The 18975-nt window shown below is 46.0% G+C and overlaps 6 protein-coding genes across 6 annotated transcripts; 4 read left to right on the forward strand and 2 right to left on the reverse strand.

Moving 5' to 3' along the window:
* Positions 1–52: 52 nt before the first annotated feature.
* Positions 53–427, forward strand: PADG_07298 (uncharacterized protein; the record flags this gene model as incomplete). Its single annotated transcript, XM_010764363.1, has 1 exon — positions 53–427. One exon carries the CDS (start codon positions 53–55, stop codon positions 425–427), a length of 375 nt encoding a protein of 124 aa, XP_010762665.1.
* Positions 428–1572: 1145 nt separating this feature from the next.
* PADG_07299 (osmosensor SHO1) lies at positions 1573–2790 on the reverse strand (the record flags this gene model as incomplete). The annotated part of the gene is made up of 4 exons (XM_010764364.1): positions 1573–2154; positions 2262–2384; positions 2455–2610; positions 2722–2790. The coding sequence occupies 4 exons, from the start codon at positions 2788–2790 to the stop codon at positions 1573–1575; spliced, it is 930 nt and encodes a 309-aa protein (XP_010762666.1).
* An 805-nt stretch (positions 2791–3595) lies between these two features.
* On the forward strand, positions 3596–3856 carry PADG_07300 (uncharacterized protein; the record flags this gene model as incomplete). Its single annotated transcript, XM_010764365.1, has 1 exon — positions 3596–3856. One exon carries the CDS (start codon positions 3596–3598, stop codon positions 3854–3856), a length of 261 nt encoding a protein of 86 aa, XP_010762667.1.
* Positions 3857–6106: 2250 nt separating this feature from the next.
* PADG_12276 (uncharacterized protein) lies at positions 6107–11246 on the reverse strand (the record flags this gene model as incomplete). The annotated part of the gene is made up of 10 exons (XM_010764617.1): positions 6107–6540; positions 6676–6891; positions 8126–8414; positions 8559–8813; positions 8859–9148; positions 9209–10501; positions 10566–10709; positions 10804–10867; positions 10964–11032; positions 11157–11246. 10 exons carry the CDS (start codon positions 11244–11246, stop codon positions 6107–6109), a joined length of 3144 nt encoding a protein of 1047 aa, XP_010762919.1.
* Positions 11247–15101: 3855 nt separating this feature from the next.
* PADG_07304 (uncharacterized protein) lies at positions 15102–17743 on the forward strand (the record flags this gene model as incomplete). The annotated part of the gene is made up of 7 exons (XM_010764366.1): positions 15102–15128; positions 15278–15348; positions 15413–15560; positions 15673–15708; positions 15780–16826; positions 16924–17203; positions 17253–17743. The coding sequence occupies 7 exons, from the start codon at positions 15102–15104 to the stop codon at positions 17741–17743; spliced, it is 2100 nt and encodes a 699-aa protein (XP_010762668.1).
* A 739-nt stretch (positions 17744–18482) lies between these two features.
* PADG_12277 (uncharacterized protein) lies at positions 18483–18677 on the forward strand (the record flags this gene model as incomplete). The annotated part of the gene is made up of 1 exon (XM_010764618.1): positions 18483–18677. One exon carries the CDS (start codon positions 18483–18485, stop codon positions 18675–18677), a length of 195 nt encoding a protein of 64 aa, XP_010762920.1.
* Between the last annotated feature and the right edge of the window lie 298 nt (positions 18678–18975).

Consider the following 18975-nt stretch of genomic DNA (forward strand, 5'->3'; position numbering starts at 1 on the left):
CCACCCACCCACCCACTCCCAAAAAAGCCTCTTTCTTTCAAACGCCGCCACCATGTCTTTCGGTTTAAGCCCCACAGATTTTATAGCAGTCAGCAAATGCATGGCCGGAATGGCAACAAGTCATCCACGAACGGACAATGACCTGGGTCTCTCGGACCAGAACATCATGCAAAAGAAGCCAAATAAACACCAATACCAGCGGCAGCAACACGAACAACAAACCCAGAAACGCAAAATCATCGTCTTACACTATGGCAGCGAGAAGAACGTTTTCTGCTCTGACTTGCTCTCGGAAACAGACTCGACTGCTAGCGAGACGCCTAATGGTCGATATTTTCCCAGGCGAAGGGAATCTCTCGGGTTACAGTTGAATAACTACCGGCTAAGATGGCTAGGATATCGCAATCGCAATTGGGGACGTGGATGAATTTGAAAGAAGAAACGAGAGGGAGGGGGCCCTTGCAGCTGTTGACATGGGGATGGGAAAATATGAAGTAAACCGACGTCTATGTTCGATTTATTAGAATGCGCAAGGGAATTTTTCTCAATGACCCCTTTTCTATAGATATATTACTACTATACTCTGGAGTACGTGTGTTTGCTAAATGGACAACGACAGTATCCAAAGGAAAAAAAATAAGATAAACGGGGAGAACGAGCCTTCTACGAGTTACAGACTTGGCAACCCTTGTTAGAGTTCCAGCACCGCGAGAACGAGAAAGGGGACTATATAGCTTGTTATGAATGTTTACTAAAACAGAGACTGAGGAGTTGAAAGAATAAAAATCATAGAGAATTTCAAATTTTATAAACACACCCATACATACACTTTTATCGCATTAGGTAACTGAAAAGAAAAGATCAGATGAGAGAACAGAGGGGAAATTTTTTTTTTTTTTAAAAAAAAAAAAAAAGAAAGGAGGGGTTGGCATCAAGTTGAAAGCGATATGAAAATACTAAATATGATGAAAAAGAATAACGACAGTGCTTGGTTAGACATGGACACCAACAAACACATGCACAGCCAAAGAGAGAGGAGGGGGGGAGAAGGAGACTATGAAGTCGTCCAGACCTGGACATGAAATAAAGTCAAATAGATGGATGGCAATAAATATGAAAAAAAGAGAAGGTGAATGGAGTTGACAATAGAGATGGTTTTCAGAAACGAAATTAAAATGAAAAAAGGTGGTAGAAGGGTGGACGGGTATCAAATCGAGGTAATTCTTTCAAGGCTTTGACGAGCCTGAAGGGATAGATGGTGTTGATTGATTGTCGAGAAAATATAAAATAAGATGACATTTCAGAGAAGATAAAAAGTGGGGAATAAAAAGGAAACAGAAGGTATGGCAGCGGTAGGATCGATGCGGGCTGATAAAGCGCGCACATACACATACACATAAAACCTAGCATACCAAAAGTCGAAGCGGAAGATAAAAGCAAAGAAATTGAACCCCATACATACATTCCATACACACAAAAACAAAAACAAAAAAAAAAACCCATATAAAATTCAAGAAGGAAGAAGGACCAAGTGACAAAAGCAAACGAAATCAAAACCCCGCATCCGCCTCCCTATAACAAAATAAGATAATTCGACGGCGCAATCCCCGTCTCTCCAGTCGCTTTCTTAGCCTGCCACCACCGGCCACTGACATCCGACACATCAAGAATCTCATGCTTCGCAAAACTAATCTCGTTCGCATCATCTGGGTTCGCTTCATAGGAATATATCGCCTTCGCACGATAAGGGTATTCCGTCGGCTGGCTGATTTCGTTGGCATTCGATGGGTCAGTTGCACCACCCATTCCAAGGGAGATGCCGCCAGCGCCTACTACGGGGTTATTTCCGGGGGTAAGATTTGTCTGTGAGCCGATGGGGGCTTGGCCGAAGCGGCCGGCGTTATTGGGGTTATCTGTGGCGGTGGAGGGGTAGCCGGCGATGGGAGTGGAGGTTTCGAAGCCGTTCAGTTGGGCTGAAGTGTACATTTGTGGTGGCTGGTTGCCGGAGACGGTTGTTTCGGGGCGGCCGTAGGAGTTTGAAATGGGCTTGCTGTTGCGGTAGGAGTGGTGTTCGTTGCCTGCGCCGCCAGAGTGGTCGAGGTAGCCGCGCGTTGAGGATCGGGGGGTTGAGCCGAAGTAGAAGATCCAGATGATCTGTTTGATTGTTAGATTGATGAGGAAAAAGAGGAATATTTTGAGTCTGACTTGGAAGTATGAAAAAGGAAGGGAAAGAGAGAATTGGGGGTGGGGAAGTTGCATACGATAACCATGGATTGGAGGATAAATCCTGCAGCAGCAGCCTGCTTGGTGGCACTGCCGTCATAAACCAACGAGTTGACGGCGAGAGTTGTAAAGCAGAGACCTGCGGCGAGATAACCGACAATCTAGTATCAAATTATTTGTTAGTCAAGTTCCGATAATTTACTTCGGGAAAATTTTCGTGCTATAGCTTACCGCGATGGCATAAACATGGCTTGTTTGAGAGCCCATGACAATGGCAAGGCCAATAATTGTTACGAACATATAGGTGACAGCCCACCACACATAGTTGGGAAAAATACCTTGGACATCTGAAATCACACAAGTGACCAAGGATAATAGCCATCCGATCTATGTAGTTATTTTAAAAGAGTGATTCATTAGCATTTGGAATGCGTATAGGTTATGTCGTGTTCCTTTCAAAGCAGAAGAAGAGGAAAGAAAGGGAGGGTGCTAATATACCATAGCCATTGAAAGTGTTACCAAGGCGAACGGGTCACCCATTATATTATTGACATCCAGCTGAGCCATTGTGGATGGCCGATTCTTGTTGTTGTAGTTGTTGTAACTCTTGTTCGGAGCGAAGGGGGAACTTTTCTGAAAGGAAGGAGGGTAGGACGAGGTGTAGGTTATCATGCAGGCACGGCAACACCTGTGATAGATCCCGGTAGGAACTTAAATATACTAAAAATTCCGAGATGGAGAAGTGGTAGAGGGAGGAGAACACAACGATAGACGACGGCGACCAATCCTACGAGGTGAAGAGGAGGATTGGCTAGCGAGGGCCAGATAGGTGATGACGCGATGCGGTTGTTTTCCTTCCCTTGTATCTATTTCTTTTATTTTTTCTCTATCGTTGGGTATCAAAGTGTTGAGTGTGGAATTGTGCAAAATGCGTGGTAAAGCAATGATGAGTGTGATGAGACTGTGTTTTGGAGGCCAGGGAGGGTTTCGAGGTGAAGGTTCGAGGGCGAAATAACAGCCACAGTTCGTTATTTGGTTCACTGGAAATATGGCAACGGCAGGCGTGATCAGTGATTGATGAGATATGTATCTAGAGTGGCTGGATGCCAGTCGATGAACTCGTTTAGGTGGTCGCAGGCGGGAGCGGACGAGAAAAGGGAGGCGAAATACAGGTGATGAGTGGAACAGGAGGGAGGAATGAAGATGAGGGCTTCAGCACCAGGCTCGAAGAAGAGAAGAGAAAGTTGAAAAAAAAAAAAAAAAACAGCGAAGACGCAAGACGAAGGCGAAGATAATGGAGAAGGGAATAGAAGAGATGCAGAAGAAGCAGAAGAAGGAGTGAAAGAGCGAATAAGGAGTGTAAGTGAGGCGGATGGTGATTGAGAGATGTAAAGATGAAGTTGAAGATGAGGTTGAAGATGAGTTTGAGGTTGAAGGTGAAGTTGCGGCTGAAAACGTGTGGGAAACCTTGGGTTTGGAAGGTGGGATCCCAATGGGACCAGGAGTGGGACGGTGGATGGAGGATGTTCTGGTACCTGGGGTCGGGTATGGCTGGGCGTGGGCGTGGGCGTGGGCGTGGGCGTGGGCGTGGGCGTGGGCGGGAGGTTATGCCAACTTGTACCCTAAATTATAAACATCTATAACTAAGGGGATTGTTTCAAAAGAAAGAAAGAGAAAATTCAATTAAATAACTATTTAACGGATTGTCAGTCGGTCTCCTTGCCTACCTTTGCCAAACAGCGGCCAGGGCTTTGAGGCTGGGTTCATCCCACTGGGCCTGTTTCAAAAAATTATGAATATGTCAATGAGGAAATGACAGAGTATAATCTATAACATAGCGGGATAAACGATATTAGAGACAAAATTCACTACATCAAAAATATATGAACCTGCATCTTCCCATCCCCGTTCAAGATGCACCATTTGGGCCATCCGTGGGCAGCAGCAGTGCAAGTACGCGAGATAACCTTGCAGCATCCCTGGACAACCAAAACCATTTCTGGCCCTCGTTTAACTCCGCTCCTATCAAATTCCCTAACTGGCCTGGATGAATTTTGATCTGTTCAAGTCTGTTGGGTGGAATATTCTTTTCTATATACCTCACGAGCCAAACCAACCAAATTAACCTTTGGAACGAACCAATGAAGACGTCTCCATATCACTAACCATGAGCCATGGCTCCATCTGTTATATACTCCCCACATACAAGGCAAGCAAAAGTTGGATGCTTGTTTCACATTCGATCACACTCGACGTCGATGAAACGGAGGACGATCGAAGACCCTTTCTATTCTTCTGGTTTCTCCAATTCCAGCTGTCTCTCGTAGGCTATTGTCTGGTTGTGCCTTATCTGGCTGTGCCTTGTCTGGCTGTCTGGCTGTCTGGCTGTCTAGTCATCCATGGGTTGACAGTTGGATATGCTGTGATTGTACCAGTGGTTAACCTCCTGGTAAATTATGTCCAGCGTATATAATCAAACCGCCATTAGTCCCAGCAAACGTCATTGATCTATGCATCTCAGAGATACATAAATACATCTTGATATTTATTTCTCAATTACATTCCTTCTCGTTGCTCTTCTATATTCTTCTTCATCTTCATTAATTCATTGTGCAACTGCATCTCTGAGTTAAGGACGTACGCATGTTATTAAATGCAGGTCTCTCTGCAGTTGCTGCATCTCTGTTCCTGGCTGTATTTCCTTTGCCTGTACCTGCTTGCGTTCCTGTGCCTGAACTCAATTGGTTCTTGCTGTGCCAGCTACCGACATTTTCACCAGAATGATGCCTTGCAACAGCCCTACAGAGTGCAAATACATATATTACAACCCGCTGCGGGCAAAACTATTGTCTAGCAATACTAAACCTATTATTACTCCCTAATAACAATTAGGCAAAAGACAAGAAACCAAGGAGATTGTATCTTTCTAGTTCTGTACACACTCAAAATCTGACATGTAACTATTCACCCCACCCCTTGACATCTCAACTGCTCGAAAATTTCCGATATGTCCGAGGCAGAAATAATCATACATTGCCTACCTTGGTACCTAGATAGTGGTATCCTGTTCACTTGAGCTCTTTGATGCTGACTTAGTGTCCAAGGAATATATCTGAATGTGGATACGCCATATGCTATATTCAGGCTTCATGGAAGCACGTCCGCACTATCACAGATCGCTGTAAAAAAATAAAATAAAATAAAATAAAATAAAACAACCTTGCCGGCTTCTGGAACTTCTTCCAAAGGTTCACCATCCCCACTAAGATAGGCGGCATAGCAGCCACCGTGAACGCGAACTAGTCTCCATCGGGGCTCCAGTCGTTAATCCCGGGGCCGACGTTACACTTATCCAACGTCCGTTCTCACGCACTGGCAAGCTGTTGAGTGGGAGAAGTGTGAGTCGGATTCGTCGATCTAGCTTGGGGTAGTCAATGATGATGAAGTTAGTCAGGAGTTCGCTCTCAGTCTTTCACAGCGTAGGTAAACGTCGTAGTGATATCTGCAAGGAGACATGAATATACCACTCAAATAAGGAGTAATAATTATCTTATTTTCTTCTTGGGAATAGTGGTGGTGGTGCCCTTAAAAGAATCATGCACCTGGACTGCTCAAACTCCCCTGCCAAATGAAGAACGCAAAAATGAAACAGGTGACTATTAGTTCAAGGACGAAGAAAGAAAAGATAATAGAAAAAGAAAAGAAAAATTTAATAGGACTTCTTCCTACGCATGCAACCAAGAAAATCAAGAATATCAAGAAACGATGACACCAGTTCGCTCATTCCACACAAACGCAAGGAATGATCATACCATATAAATGCCATACGGATATCCTCCGTTTAAAAAAGAGAAAATTCCCTTCCTCAAGCAAAAACAGAAAGTTAAATCCCCCTCTCCGCCTCAACCTCCAACCTCCTAACCGCTTTTTCAACCCTCTCCACTCTCCCCTCCCACTCCCCCCAAACCTCACTTCCCCCCACAACCCCAACCTCCACCCACCGCTTCGCCAACAACGCACTGCGCGCCCGCAGCTCTGCAATCTCAGCCGCTTGCTGCTCCTGCACGGCTGCTAGCCGGTCCAGGCGCGGTTGTAGCTCTATCAGGGATGCGGACAGGGCGGCGGGTGGAATAGGGAGGTCTTTGAGAGAGGTTAGGCGGGAGGCAGTTTCGGGGAAGGCGGAGGCGTAGGAGAGGATTATGGAGGTTAGGGCGGGGAGGGGGAGGGTTGTTGGGATGGATTGGGGGTTGGCGGAGGTCGAGGTCGAGGTCGAGGTGGTGTCCGGGATGGATTGGAAAAGGTCTGGAAAGCGGGAGTCTGTATAATTGGAGGGGTTGGTTAGCTCTGCTTTCTTGATTGCGTAACAGGTGGATTTGAAGACGTAGATCAGGTATCAAAGGCCGGACTGATATTGTAGACTCATTTAAAGGAAATTCGGAACTCGGGACCTACAAAGCGCTAAAACGTCCCTCACAGCTGGCACTGTTCTCGCCAACCCATTCAATTCATACTCCAACTCTGCCAGCCGTGTCGTCGCTGGTTTCTCGCCAGCACCGGATAAAGTTGGTATCTGCGGCCGCTGGCCCGTCCAGCTCGCCTCGCCCGTCAGCAGGTACTCGATCCTGCGTAATCGTGATTCCAGCAGTTCAATTGTGTCTGCGGCCGTTTCTGTCGAGGCGGGGAGCGAGGTAGAAGATGCAGATGTTGGGTTCGACATTGGTGCGTATGCGTATTTGTTATGTGCTTGTTATAATAGAATGAGGATAGAGTAGGTCGAGAGTAACTCTGTATTTCCAGGCTCTCTAGGCTTGGTGATGTTACTATTCTTTGTTTCTGTTGAGAGTGGAAAGGGTTCGTGATGAAGAACCTGGGACGGCTTGAATTATGGATGGTTCTATCAATTGCGTCCCTGAAAAGTGTCTAATATGTCCAGATATGTCAGCCTTTCTTGTATTTATTGAAAGTTGTTTGTCAACGCCGCGGTGGTGGTGTTCCGCTGAGTTGGCGGCCGGAGGAGACGGTCAGAAACAAGCTCCGGTTCGGATCCAGAGGAAGGCAAATTATCCTGTTCTCTCGAGTTGGGAGAAATTACATTAGTAAATCCCAGCCAATAACAAACGAAGAGTAATCAATGCAGTTCCGAAGTAATAATACTTATAGATAGGTAGCTGTGTTGTAAATATATCAATATGTGATGTCCGCTGCTGCATATGGGAGGAAATGAGGAAACAAAGCCGCATCGTCATAAGTCGAGCAAACAGAGCAAACATCCAACAAATCACAAATCAGCCGTCGGGTAGTAAATAAATAGGGGCATCCAACATCTTGCATGAAGCAGTGCAATTTCGGCCTAATAAAGATTAAGAATTACAACTGAGAAGGCTAATAAACAATTTGAAAATCTATTATCCCGATCCTATCCGATCCTATCTTAAAAATGAAAATTCCCCTCATTATTATGCTATTCCAGATCGGAACTATAGACGTGTAATTAACTAAACCTGGCAGCGACGCGAGGTATTGTTATATTTATCTACGTATGGCTTCGTACTCATGGAAGCACGGGGTATATAAATCCCCTTATCATCAATCAGGATGACGGTCGCTAAACAGAGTAAACGACCCTTCATCTTGCAGCAGTACGCAAATCATTAAATAAAGGTGTGGAAACAGATCCCGCGCAAGGAAATACCCATCCAACGCCCTCATCTCCCTTCTCGATCCCCAAATCCAGCCAGCTATTCATTTCTAACACGATGAAATCTGATCTGCCAAATTGAACACCTGTATATGAAATACCGTGGACTTCCCGACAACCTTCAATCCCGTACTTGCGCCGCACTCTCGTCACTTTATTTTTACTCTAATAGTATCTTATCAGGATCGCTGTCATTGTTATCACCCTCCTTCTGAATTCCGTCCATAGGCTCAGACGGTGGCATGGAAAAATTTACCCAGCTATTCCTATCACTGTCAACGCCCAATATGCCACGTCCACTGCCACTACCACCAACCCGCTCCTGCATCTCCGGTCCCCTTTCCTCCTCACTCGGTGGTGTATCCGAAAACGAAGATACTTCATAGTCGAACACGTTCGTTGTGAGTGGTGCCGCGGAGTTGGAAAGCGCCCTGGTAGGATCGCGCTCATCGTATGACCCTTGTGTTTTACAGTTGCCTTGTTTAACTCCCACCTCCTCCGTCGACGACAATGACGTAGGCACACGTTCCATTTCCGCATTTCTTCTATCCGTTTGTTGCGCTTCATCAATGACAATGTCATCTGACTGGCCGCCTAGAGGCTCGAGGCCAGACCATAAATATTCGCTTGATGATACAGTTTCATCCCCTCGCTCTACTCTCCGGGCAACTTCTTCTAACTCAGTTCCGAAGGCTTTGTTGTCCGCATCCACAAATGCCTGTAGTTCCGGTGGAAGGGGCCTCTCCTTAAAATTCACCGCATTTTCATTTGCATATACAAGAATCACAGAACGGGATTCATCCTTCGCAGCGCGTAGAACCTCTATTTCCCGGACAGGTCGCACGGTATAACCAGCCACATCAGCATTGGTTGGTAGGGGAACTCTCGGCCTCTTTTGTGGTTGGGCCGTGGCCGGATGTTGTTGGGAGGAGGGTACTATGGGTGTCTGAGTCGCTTCTGCATGTCGAGCTTTGGCGTCATCGACGGAAAAGCTGATCCGCCACCACTGCCATGCATCAGGGGTTGGGTTTGTGGAGGTGGACTCATCTGTGTCGTCGACGAGCTTTTTGCACCGCCTCAGTACATATGTGACATGTGGAAGCGTGCACACGCCTCGCAACGTGTATTTGTTATGTGGTGGTTTCGTAGGATCGTCAGACGGAGTCGTAAGCTCCTTTGAATACCGTCTTAATGCAGCTAACGCCTCATATTTTCTCTCCTCGAGGCCTGTGTAGTTACGTTAGTAAAAACACAAAATGAGGTAGATCGTGGAAAGGAATTACATACATTGTAGCTTCTCGTCGATTTTCTCTGTGAGGCCCCTCAACTCATTCGCGAGATCCATGGCAGCCTCATGCGATACGATAGTTTGATCTGGTGTATCTGCGTCTTCGTGAGACCCATTGGCCAGGTTATTCCGCGAAGCCACCTGCAACGCATTGACAGCTAAATTAAAGCTATTCTTGATGTGGGAGGTGTAGTCGCCAATTCTCAAAGTTGAGAAGCGCTGCATTAAATCATGCAGTCTTTCAATCTCTATATAGGCCTCGATTCTCTTTTTTCGAATATCACGAGAGATATCCCTACACGCCTCCATATACCGGTCGGGATACCACACCGCAGGGATTTTCACGTTAACGGATTTCTGATCTCCCGCAGCATCCAACCGTAGAGAGAACACTTCCCCAATACGGTCAATCCATATATCATCAAGCTCTGATTCCATTGAATCATTCCACATCGACGTGTCCATGACATCGTATAACGTTTCTGCATACTCCGGATAAACGGAAAGCGTCAATGTGAGGAATTCCCTATCAATCGGTTCGTCGTTGATAGAAAATGGCCTCTTCGAAGCCATGGATGAGAATATAGTAGCCAGCTGGTTATCTGGGGTTGCTGTTACGGCAGATATTTGCCATGATTCCAAAAATTGGCCAATACTGTAATCATCGGAGTTGTCACTTCGAGAATAGTCAAGGTTGGCTAGGATATCAGCGCTTCCAAATGCACGATGAGTTGAATCCAGAAATGCCATAAGCCTCTGTGTTTCAAGTAGAAGAACATTAGGTTCATCTTCATCCATGTACCCGTCATCAGCTAGGGTTACTGAGGCTGGGAGGTTAATAGGCTGTCCATTCCACCACTGCGGGTCATTGCCATAGTCTCGGATGACTTTATCCCTAAGTAATAAAGCTTCTCTCGCCAGTGGGATTGCATGGAGAATAGTTACGAAGCCAGCGAGGTATTCCATATCGGCTGAAGGGCGAAGAAAAGCAGGCTCATTGATTGCCCTCTTTCGCTCCTCCGGGTCTGGGTGGATGCACACGTCGCGAGCAGTAGTATCCAGCAACGTTAATGCCCAGGCCGTTTCCTCATAATGGCTCTTGGTGGCAGGCCCAAAGCTAGTGTGATTCGTGTGGAGTTGAACTACACCAGTTTCCTGGCCGCCTTCGTCGATAGAAATATCGCCATTACCAGCAAGTTCCGCGTTCAATGACAATGCTACTGCCCGCTGCAACTCATGCTCCTCCTGTTCCGCAAGAGACATACGCACAGTTGGACCTGGTTCTCCTACATCTACAGGCGGGTCAACATGCGACAACTCCCAACCCGGGAACGTATTATTATATGGCGCACTCACCATCAAGCCTATTCGTGGAGCCCCGGATCGGCTGGCCCACCTTAGCATCTTCTATATGGTCGTGAGAACCTATTCTCGACGGGGGACGTGAAGGAGCTGATCTGTATCCGACAGGGTGCACAGGATCGGCGTCAATTCTAAAGGCTAGATAAATAACCATGTCAGCAGGTTCCTAACGTAACACTTTTGAAGGAAAACAAGGACACTTGAGTCCTGGAAGATAGATGCATGAACTCACAAGGTACATTTTGATTCTGGTATCCATATCGCTCCTGCTGACTAGAAGGTGGCATAGGCCATACCTGCATCTGAACCAGGGGATCAGTCAACACATCATGCTCAATGCCCAACAGCAAGTGAAAAACATGGCACTGTGATTATGGCACTGGATCACTCACCTCAGCTTGCACGCTGCCAGGGTTTTCAAAGTAGGCATTGATAGCTCTATTGGAATCATGGTTGTTTGCCTAGTAATTATTTTATCGCGGCGCAAAAATACTGTTAGCCATTATTGCTCAAAAAGTAGACTGCAAGCTTCCAACCAAGGTTGCCATGGAAATAAAGACCTAAGAGCCCAGGACTTTGTCGTACCTCAAGGAAAGCTATCGCCTGTTCCCGCGTGGCATTTGTGAAGGATATAAAGCTTTCGATGGCATCCGCAGACAGCTCGGAAGAAGCCATCTCGGTGAGAATTTATTCGCACGATAGCTGAGGCGGCTTGAGAGGGAGATAATCTTTGTGGATGGGATTTTGAAAGAGCTTGGTTGCACTGTTGCTTGCAGGCGGGAAAAAATAGCTGGAGTATGTGGCTGCAGTGCCCAGGATATTCGGGGGAGGTTGCTTTACGACCGGAAGAGCAACGTTCGACCTATCTAGCGCTTACTGGCTGGTTCACAGCCGGCAGGAGATTGGGCTGGAGGTCCTCATACAACGTAAGAGGCGAAAGCCGGAGTCCCGGAGGTTATTGGAAGAGTATATTCAGTGTGCTGTTGGAAGTGCTGTATTTGAATCGCCTGGGTGATTTGTATGTTAGGAGATGATGAAAACAGAAGATTTAAGGTTGGTGACTGGAACTTGCCAAGCATGCATGGTGAGGCTGTTTAGGTTGAACAGCAATCAATCATTACCTGCAGAGAGAAGCAGAAGTTCAACCATACACAGCTGAAGTACTGAGAAAATCATCAGGATCAAACTGCATGACATGAAGAATTTAGGACATTAATTTAATATTTCCCATCATCCTGTCTGCATGCTGATTTCGTGCATCGAAACTTTAATATGAGTTTTGATGTGAGGAAGCTTCTTATGAATCTACTGTTAAAATGCACAAGTATAACAAAACTGAGATGCAAGGATCATGAATACATAAAATGAAATATTATGATCTAAGAAAAGGTGAGTTAGTTTCTCTTAATGAAAGTTGGTTATCTTTGGTCAGCGTCTGGCAGGCATCAACTGAAACCCTTGTGGATTGTGCCCTCTCCGGAATCAAGATTTGAGGATCCATACAACCATGTAAAAAAGCCCATCTCACTTCGCTGCGTGGACCTTTTTGTCCTCCTCCTCCTCCTCCTCCCCACTAAGTGCTCATCATTAAAGGCATGCCGGACAGTTGAACTTTAGTCCTCCACTCCAAGAGACTCTTTCAGTGTATGTCAGGAGGTTCGCCGTCATTTTTGTCTAGAGGATGAGATGTGGTAAATCCGTCAACAATCCATGAATGCTGTTACAGCTGGCAAATCCCCTCTATGTCACTTGTCCCATAGTCAAGGCGCAAGCCATGATCTTCATGCCGGTGCCAGCTGCAGAAGCCGTGTTGTCGCGATCCGGGACTGGTCATCTGCACATTTTCTACTCTGGGCTTGTATCCTACTAAAATTAGCCGGCATGTATCTACACATTACCAAAGTGGAGCGGAAGCGATAATTGAGCGTACATACTCTTTGTTCCATTCATTTTGTTTATTGTGTCCAAATATTGTATTTTATATTGCAGCTGCCGACGGAATGTGATGTGAGCCGGTGGGAATCATTTTTTCTTAGAATGCAAGATCCAGTACGACTTCCATGACAGAGGCGCATGTATGTGTTGGAAATGAGATCTTATTTGAGGGCTTGAATTCACAGTGAGCGTTGAAGCTAGGGAGGCGCTGGTGACCTTGGAAAGTCTGCCTCTGGACGGCAATAATAGGACTAATTGAACTCCTCAGCCCAGGAGAAAGTTACATCCCCTGAGTTGTCCGATTCATATATTACCTGGAGGAATGATTGTTTGGTATTCGTCCAGAAGGCCGTTGTAAGAAAAATTGGGGGTAGGCTGTTGAGGGTCAGGTTAAGGAATTTTGTTGCCTGGTGATAAATTCACAACGGCATGCCACAGAAGGCTCATATATGCCTTTTTCTCTCCGTGATTCCTTGTAGCAACCTCTGAAAACCATTACTGCCGGTCGGGAGGAGTGCTTTGCAAATATCCAAAGATGCCTCCCAGACAAAAAGTGCAGGGAATTCGCGGATCAAAGAACGTGCTACCCAGAAAAGAATCAGGGACATCAGCTGTAGAGCCCAGAGCTATGCATTTATCTAGTGCCTCAAGAAGTCTCTGGAGAATAGAGCTTCTCCGCGCTGGGGGAACCACACGGTCGGAAACTATAGACAGCGGACTCAGCTGAGGAGTGGGTACATTCCGTGACGTGAGCATCAAAAAGGTTACGAGTCCAGCAAGAAACTCCTTTTCTAGGCTGTTGGAGATACAGAAATTAAGCAAGATATCAAAAGCAAGTGATGAATCTGGTGGAACTCGAACCATAGGACTGTCATGGTATTCTCCAATTTAACCAATATGACAATGAATGGCTTGGAAATTTTGTTTAGAAAACATACTTGTGCGTGGAATTCAATTTCTTCCCCTTCGGCATCAAATCCACGGCGCACGGGATGTCTCATTCACATTCACTGGCTTCACCACAGCTGGCCATGGACCGTGTATGACCATGCAAGATCAATACTTGCAAAGTGACCTCTCTGATCTAGCGAGTCGGTGAGATGCACACTTGAAGACGGAAGTATATCGTATGCCCGGGGCTGGCCAAATTCAAAATCCTGATAATAGTCTGCAACCTTCAACCTTTGATCACAGGCGGGTCGTTTGTAGTCTCAATCTTGGGAATTGAATGCAAGACAGGAAAAGTTTTTTTTTCCCCTCCGCCTTTGATATCGACACATTCTGGGGGTTTATGGAAATAGGGCGCGACATCTTTGACATCTTTTAACGTATCCAGAAAAGCATCCACAACGGAGGTTTGGAAGTCCCATCTCTCGGCGTAGGGGACGTAGCACAACATATATCGATCGCAACTTAGCTGGAAACACTTGTTGAATTGTGAATGCGAAGGACAGATCCATCACCATAATGCCACTCCCCGATATCTTCCTCTTTTTGAGAATCAAAGTCAATATTGTCCTGCTCTTCTCCGTCACCCATAGCGCAAATATACATTAAGGTGAGGGACGTCTGGGAGGGGCAGCTGAAGTCTGATATTGGGATTGGTCGGTTTGGTTCGAATCAAGACGAAGAACAACAACAGAATAAAACATTGGCAATTATTAGCCAGCCCATGATTGAACTGTTGGAAATATATGAGTTTCTGCAATGCATTGCTCTCAATATATCATGGATGCAAAAACACCAATACAAGGAATTTGACACTCTGAGCAAATACCCATGGGTTGGTGGAATTGAGATCGGCTATTATTAGTTAAGTTAACTAGTTAAATAATCGCTGAAATTTGTTTGGCTGGCGGCCCCGCCTCTGTACATTCCATTGATTGAACTCAGAACAAGTCATAATTAGCTGAAACTTGGATTCTTGTTGTGCCTGTGCCATACTTTGTTTCGCGCTGCTCTCCACAACTCCAACCAGCCGACAAGAACTCCGCAATTACAAGAGATATTCCAGGAACTGCGGGGAAACTTCCAGAGACACAACTACCGCGAACAAGGGCTAAAAGGCATGCGATTCGGCGGTTACATCGCTGTGCCTCAACAAGCGCCGAAATGAGCTGCGAGCCGAAGACGCCAACACTCTACAGCGGGTTTTGTGCCGGCATGCCTTAACAAATCTCTCCTTCATCATAAATTGTTTTGATACCTCTCGAACTGTCTTTGTCTTTCAAATCCAAAGGGAAGGTCATTTCTTCTGCATTTCTCCTGCTTTAACATTCTAGGCTCACCATTTTCTACCTCAAAAGGGAGGCCGAGCTGCACAACAGAGTTACCACAACACCGCCACCGTTGCATCATTCCCCCGCATTTTTGCTCTCGCAGGGGGAAACATCAACCTCCAAACTCCAATTCCGAGAATGATATAACATTATACCTGTTTACTTAATAGAGCATACGATTCAGGATACCTGTTTAATACTTTCAGCTATGCGGGGGTCTCAGATTTGGCGGGTGTCTTGCAAGGCAAGGTCGAGAATAGCGACCTTGAGGGTTAGAGGGTCTTTTCCGCTGCTTCAAAGGCGATCGCTTCTGACAATGAGCCATGCAAGAGGTCCAACAGAGGTTAGTGGGGCTATCTGTAGCTGTTATATGTATATACATAGATATCATTTCAGGCCCAATTCTACTCAGTATTTCTGTCTCTGAATGATGTTTTACCTGCTAACATTGACTCGTGGCTGCTTCTGGCATGCGCTTCCATCTATGATTAGCCCCCTTTATTCGAGCAAACCGTTGGAGAACATTTCGCAAACATCGTGTCCAAATATGGTGACCGAACAGCGTGCGTGCATTCACCTTTTCCCGCCGCCGGGGGCGAAATTTTATGCTGACTGAGCGCCTATCAGTGTCGTGTCGAGGCATCAGGGGCAACGACTGACATACGAAGAATTGGACCAGAAGAGCAATGAGCTGGCTCGCGGATTAGCTGCAGGCGGGCTTGTTAAGGGTGATCGAGTGGCCGTTTCATTGGGGAATTCTATTGAATATGCAATTGTAAGCTATGGTGTGGATATGAATATCGCCTCCCCTCACCCCCTTGGGAATTGTGTCAGAGCTCCTGGTAGATGATATACATGTTCAAATACCTACTGAATTTAACGCCTAGGTAACATATGCCTTGTTCAAACTTGGAGTGATTCTGGTAAGTTAAATTTTTATTTCAAACAAGGGAATCATATTCATGTATATTAACCCATTCACACATCCTCCCAGGTCCCATTGAACCCATCATTTAATGTTAACCAGATAGTCGCTGCACTCAGCCATCTGGAAGCTTCCCAGTTGATTATTAGTACAGAGGTAAACCTACCGCGTCGAGAACCTCGCTCAACTGTCCCATTGCTTCAACAAATAGTTCCCGACCTCCTCAGCCCGAAGCTCCAGTCTCACAACATCCCTTCTCTGAAAAGAATCATTCTTGTCAGCAATGACGATGGCCGCGTTGACACAACTTCACTTAACTGCACAACTCACTTCTCCTCCCTAATATCGAACCTCGCGCAAGATATGCGCCCCTTGCCACCGCAGGGCCTATCGCCAAATGACATCGTAAACATACAATTTACATCAGGCACCACCTCCATGCCAAAGGCTGCCTGCCTAACTCATCGATCAATTCTTAACAATGGGGTTCAAATCGGGGACCGCATGCTATTCACTCCGAATGATATTGTCTGTTGTCCGCCACCTTTATTCCATTGCTTCGGGTGTATCTTGGGATACATGGCAACTGCAACACACGGCTCAGCAATTGTATTCCCGGCCGAATCCTTCAATGCCATCGCAACCCTCAAAGCTGTCCAGGAAGAGAAATGCACAGCTCTCTATGGAGTGCCCACGATGTTTGTTGAAGAATTGGAGCTTCTGGCGGATGGGAAAGTGCCCCATGAAGGATTTCAATATCTACGAACGGGAATTGCAGCTGGCAGCAGCGTTCCAGCAGAATTGATGAAAAAGCTCCATAAGACGCTGAATCTAACGGAACTAACCATCTGCTATGGCATGACGGAAACTAGCCCGGTTTCAGCTATGACGACAACGCATGATCCTATTGAAAAGAGAATTACGTCTGTTGGGCGTCTCATGCCTCACGTGGAGGCCAAGGTGGTTGACCCGTACGATAGAAGCAAGATACTTCCGGTGGATACCAAGGGTGAACTCGTAGTGAGCGGCTATCTGGTTATGAAAGAATATTGGGGCGCTCCCGAACGCACGGCGGAGGTGATGGTGAAAGATGAGGAAGGGAAAGTCTGGATGCATGTAAGTCTTCGCACAACACTTACTCAATTGGACGCGGGATATTACGACAGCAGTTTCACGATTGACTAATACTTTCCTCATTGTGTAATGGATATAGACTGGTGACGAAGCTACGATATCAGCAGACGGATACATAACCATCACCGGCCGGATAAAGGATATTATCATTCGTGGGGGTGAAAATATCCATCCATTAGAAATTGAAAACTGTCTTTTTGCTCATCCTGGTGTGTCGAATGTGGCTGTTGTCGGAGTTCCTGATGAAAGATACGGAGAGGCTGTAGCAGCCTTTGTGGTTCCCCGAGAAGAAGTCGAGGAGATGATCACTGCAGAACAAGTCAGGGTGTGGGTGAGGGAAAAACTGAGCCATCATCTAGGTAAGATTTTATCTCCACTTTCCTCTCTTTCTCTGTTTCTTGTTTATAGTGCTCGTTTGGAACCTGCAAGATTCTATGATGTCATATCGTTTCACTTTGAAGAGGCTTTGGACACCTGAGTCCTCGAGCCTCCTTCCCCTCGTCGATGTCAACCATTCAATATGCGCCAAGTATCCAAGACACGGATCACCCGCATGCTTGTCATGCTTGTTTTTGCACCGTTTTCTTGTCTCTGCTTTCACCCCCCAAATCCATGGTCGTGGCCCCGCTCGGGCCCATGAGAGCGCTACACGAGGTCTCCACGCCACAAAAGCATCTTCCACCTCTTCAGATGAGCCCCAAACCATCCCTCACGGACCATCTTTCGTATTTGGCGAAAGGATCCCCCCATTGGTTCATTTTGTTGTATATATTTTTTTGCATCTCTGCATTTTTCCACAACTCTTAGCTGCTGCACTCTCCACTGCAATGGGGTTTCTCTGGTTTGGTCTTAAGACTATCGACTGCAGGAGACTTCATCGACTCAGGGATATCTCCTGATTCTAAAAAAAAAAAAACCTGCTGTTGCTTATTCTCTTGGTGATCAAGGGGGGTTTCATACTCACCTTCCGTCACAAAAATATCCCTCATACAACGCCCTGTCCGACCATTCTGGCCCATTTTAGCGGTAAATTTTTTCCCTTCCCCTGCCTCCCTAAACCGTTCTGTCAATGAATAGTGTTTTACTCGAAACCAAAAACCTGAGTCGTCTGACTTGGTTTCTATTGCTTCTGCTCCATTTTGGAGACGTTGCACAAACCAATTATATCAGCCAGTTTCGATTCCGCCTTGACATTGTTTCCCTCTCCCTTTCTTTCCTCTGCCTGCGTTAACTCAAATGTTGTAATTGAAAATTTCTCCCCCATTTTTTTTCGTTTCTTTAACGCTGCCTTAAGAGTTGCACCTGTTCCTCCATCCATCCCCACACATATATTACCCTACTTCGGTGTATTTATCTGCATCAGACACCAGCCAGATATCCGCAAGTCAAGCCTTGTTATAGTTGAGCAAGGTTTAGTTCCTGCGGTTCGCCTGTTCTCAAACTGCATATTTGCCCAACCTCTCCCCCTTTAAGGAACAACATCGCGTTAGCGATGAACATCTCACTTTTTCGTCGTCCAATCCTAAATCCATCCTCATGCATTTTCCCCAACTCACTAGATCCCTATCAGCTTTGATAAGGCATTGAGTGGGGTGTCAAGGATATGGGAAAGAAAAAAAGAAAGAACGAAAGAAAGAAATGGAGCCAACAAAGGGCAAAATGGAATGGTACACCAAGCTAGTTCTCAACAGCGTCTTACGTATTTTCTATACAGTTCCGAAACACGTATTCTTCATGCAAAATTCGTCCGACTTCCCCAAGACCGCGAGCGGGAAGATCCAAAAATTCAAGCTTCGTGAACAGGCCCTCGTCTTACTGGAACGCGAGGAATGAGTGAAGGGTTGGATTTAGAAGGGCGGGGAAGATCGGGATCATTCCGTGAGACGAGATGACTCCGCTTGGCCTTGTGTACAGCACATTTTGTATTTGCTACAAAACGTCGTGTGTGTGTGTGTGTGTGTGTGTGTGTCTGAAGTTTTGATGATGGCTGATTTATTGAAATAGGATGTATGTATGTATGTTCAAGATTCTACCTTCATTGTCTTTAGTTGTTTAGATGCCTAATTGCCTGGGCACCACCTAGTTAGGCCTTAATACCATTATACATTTCATGGTTAATTTAACGTCTCTT

This window comes from Paracoccidioides brasiliensis, assembly GCF_000150735.1.
Source record: "Paracoccidioides brasiliensis Pb18 unplaced genomic scaffold supercont2.11, whole genome shotgun sequence".
In the NCBI taxonomy this organism is placed as follows: domain Eukaryota; kingdom Fungi; phylum Ascomycota; class Eurotiomycetes; order Onygenales; family Ajellomycetaceae; genus Paracoccidioides; species Paracoccidioides brasiliensis.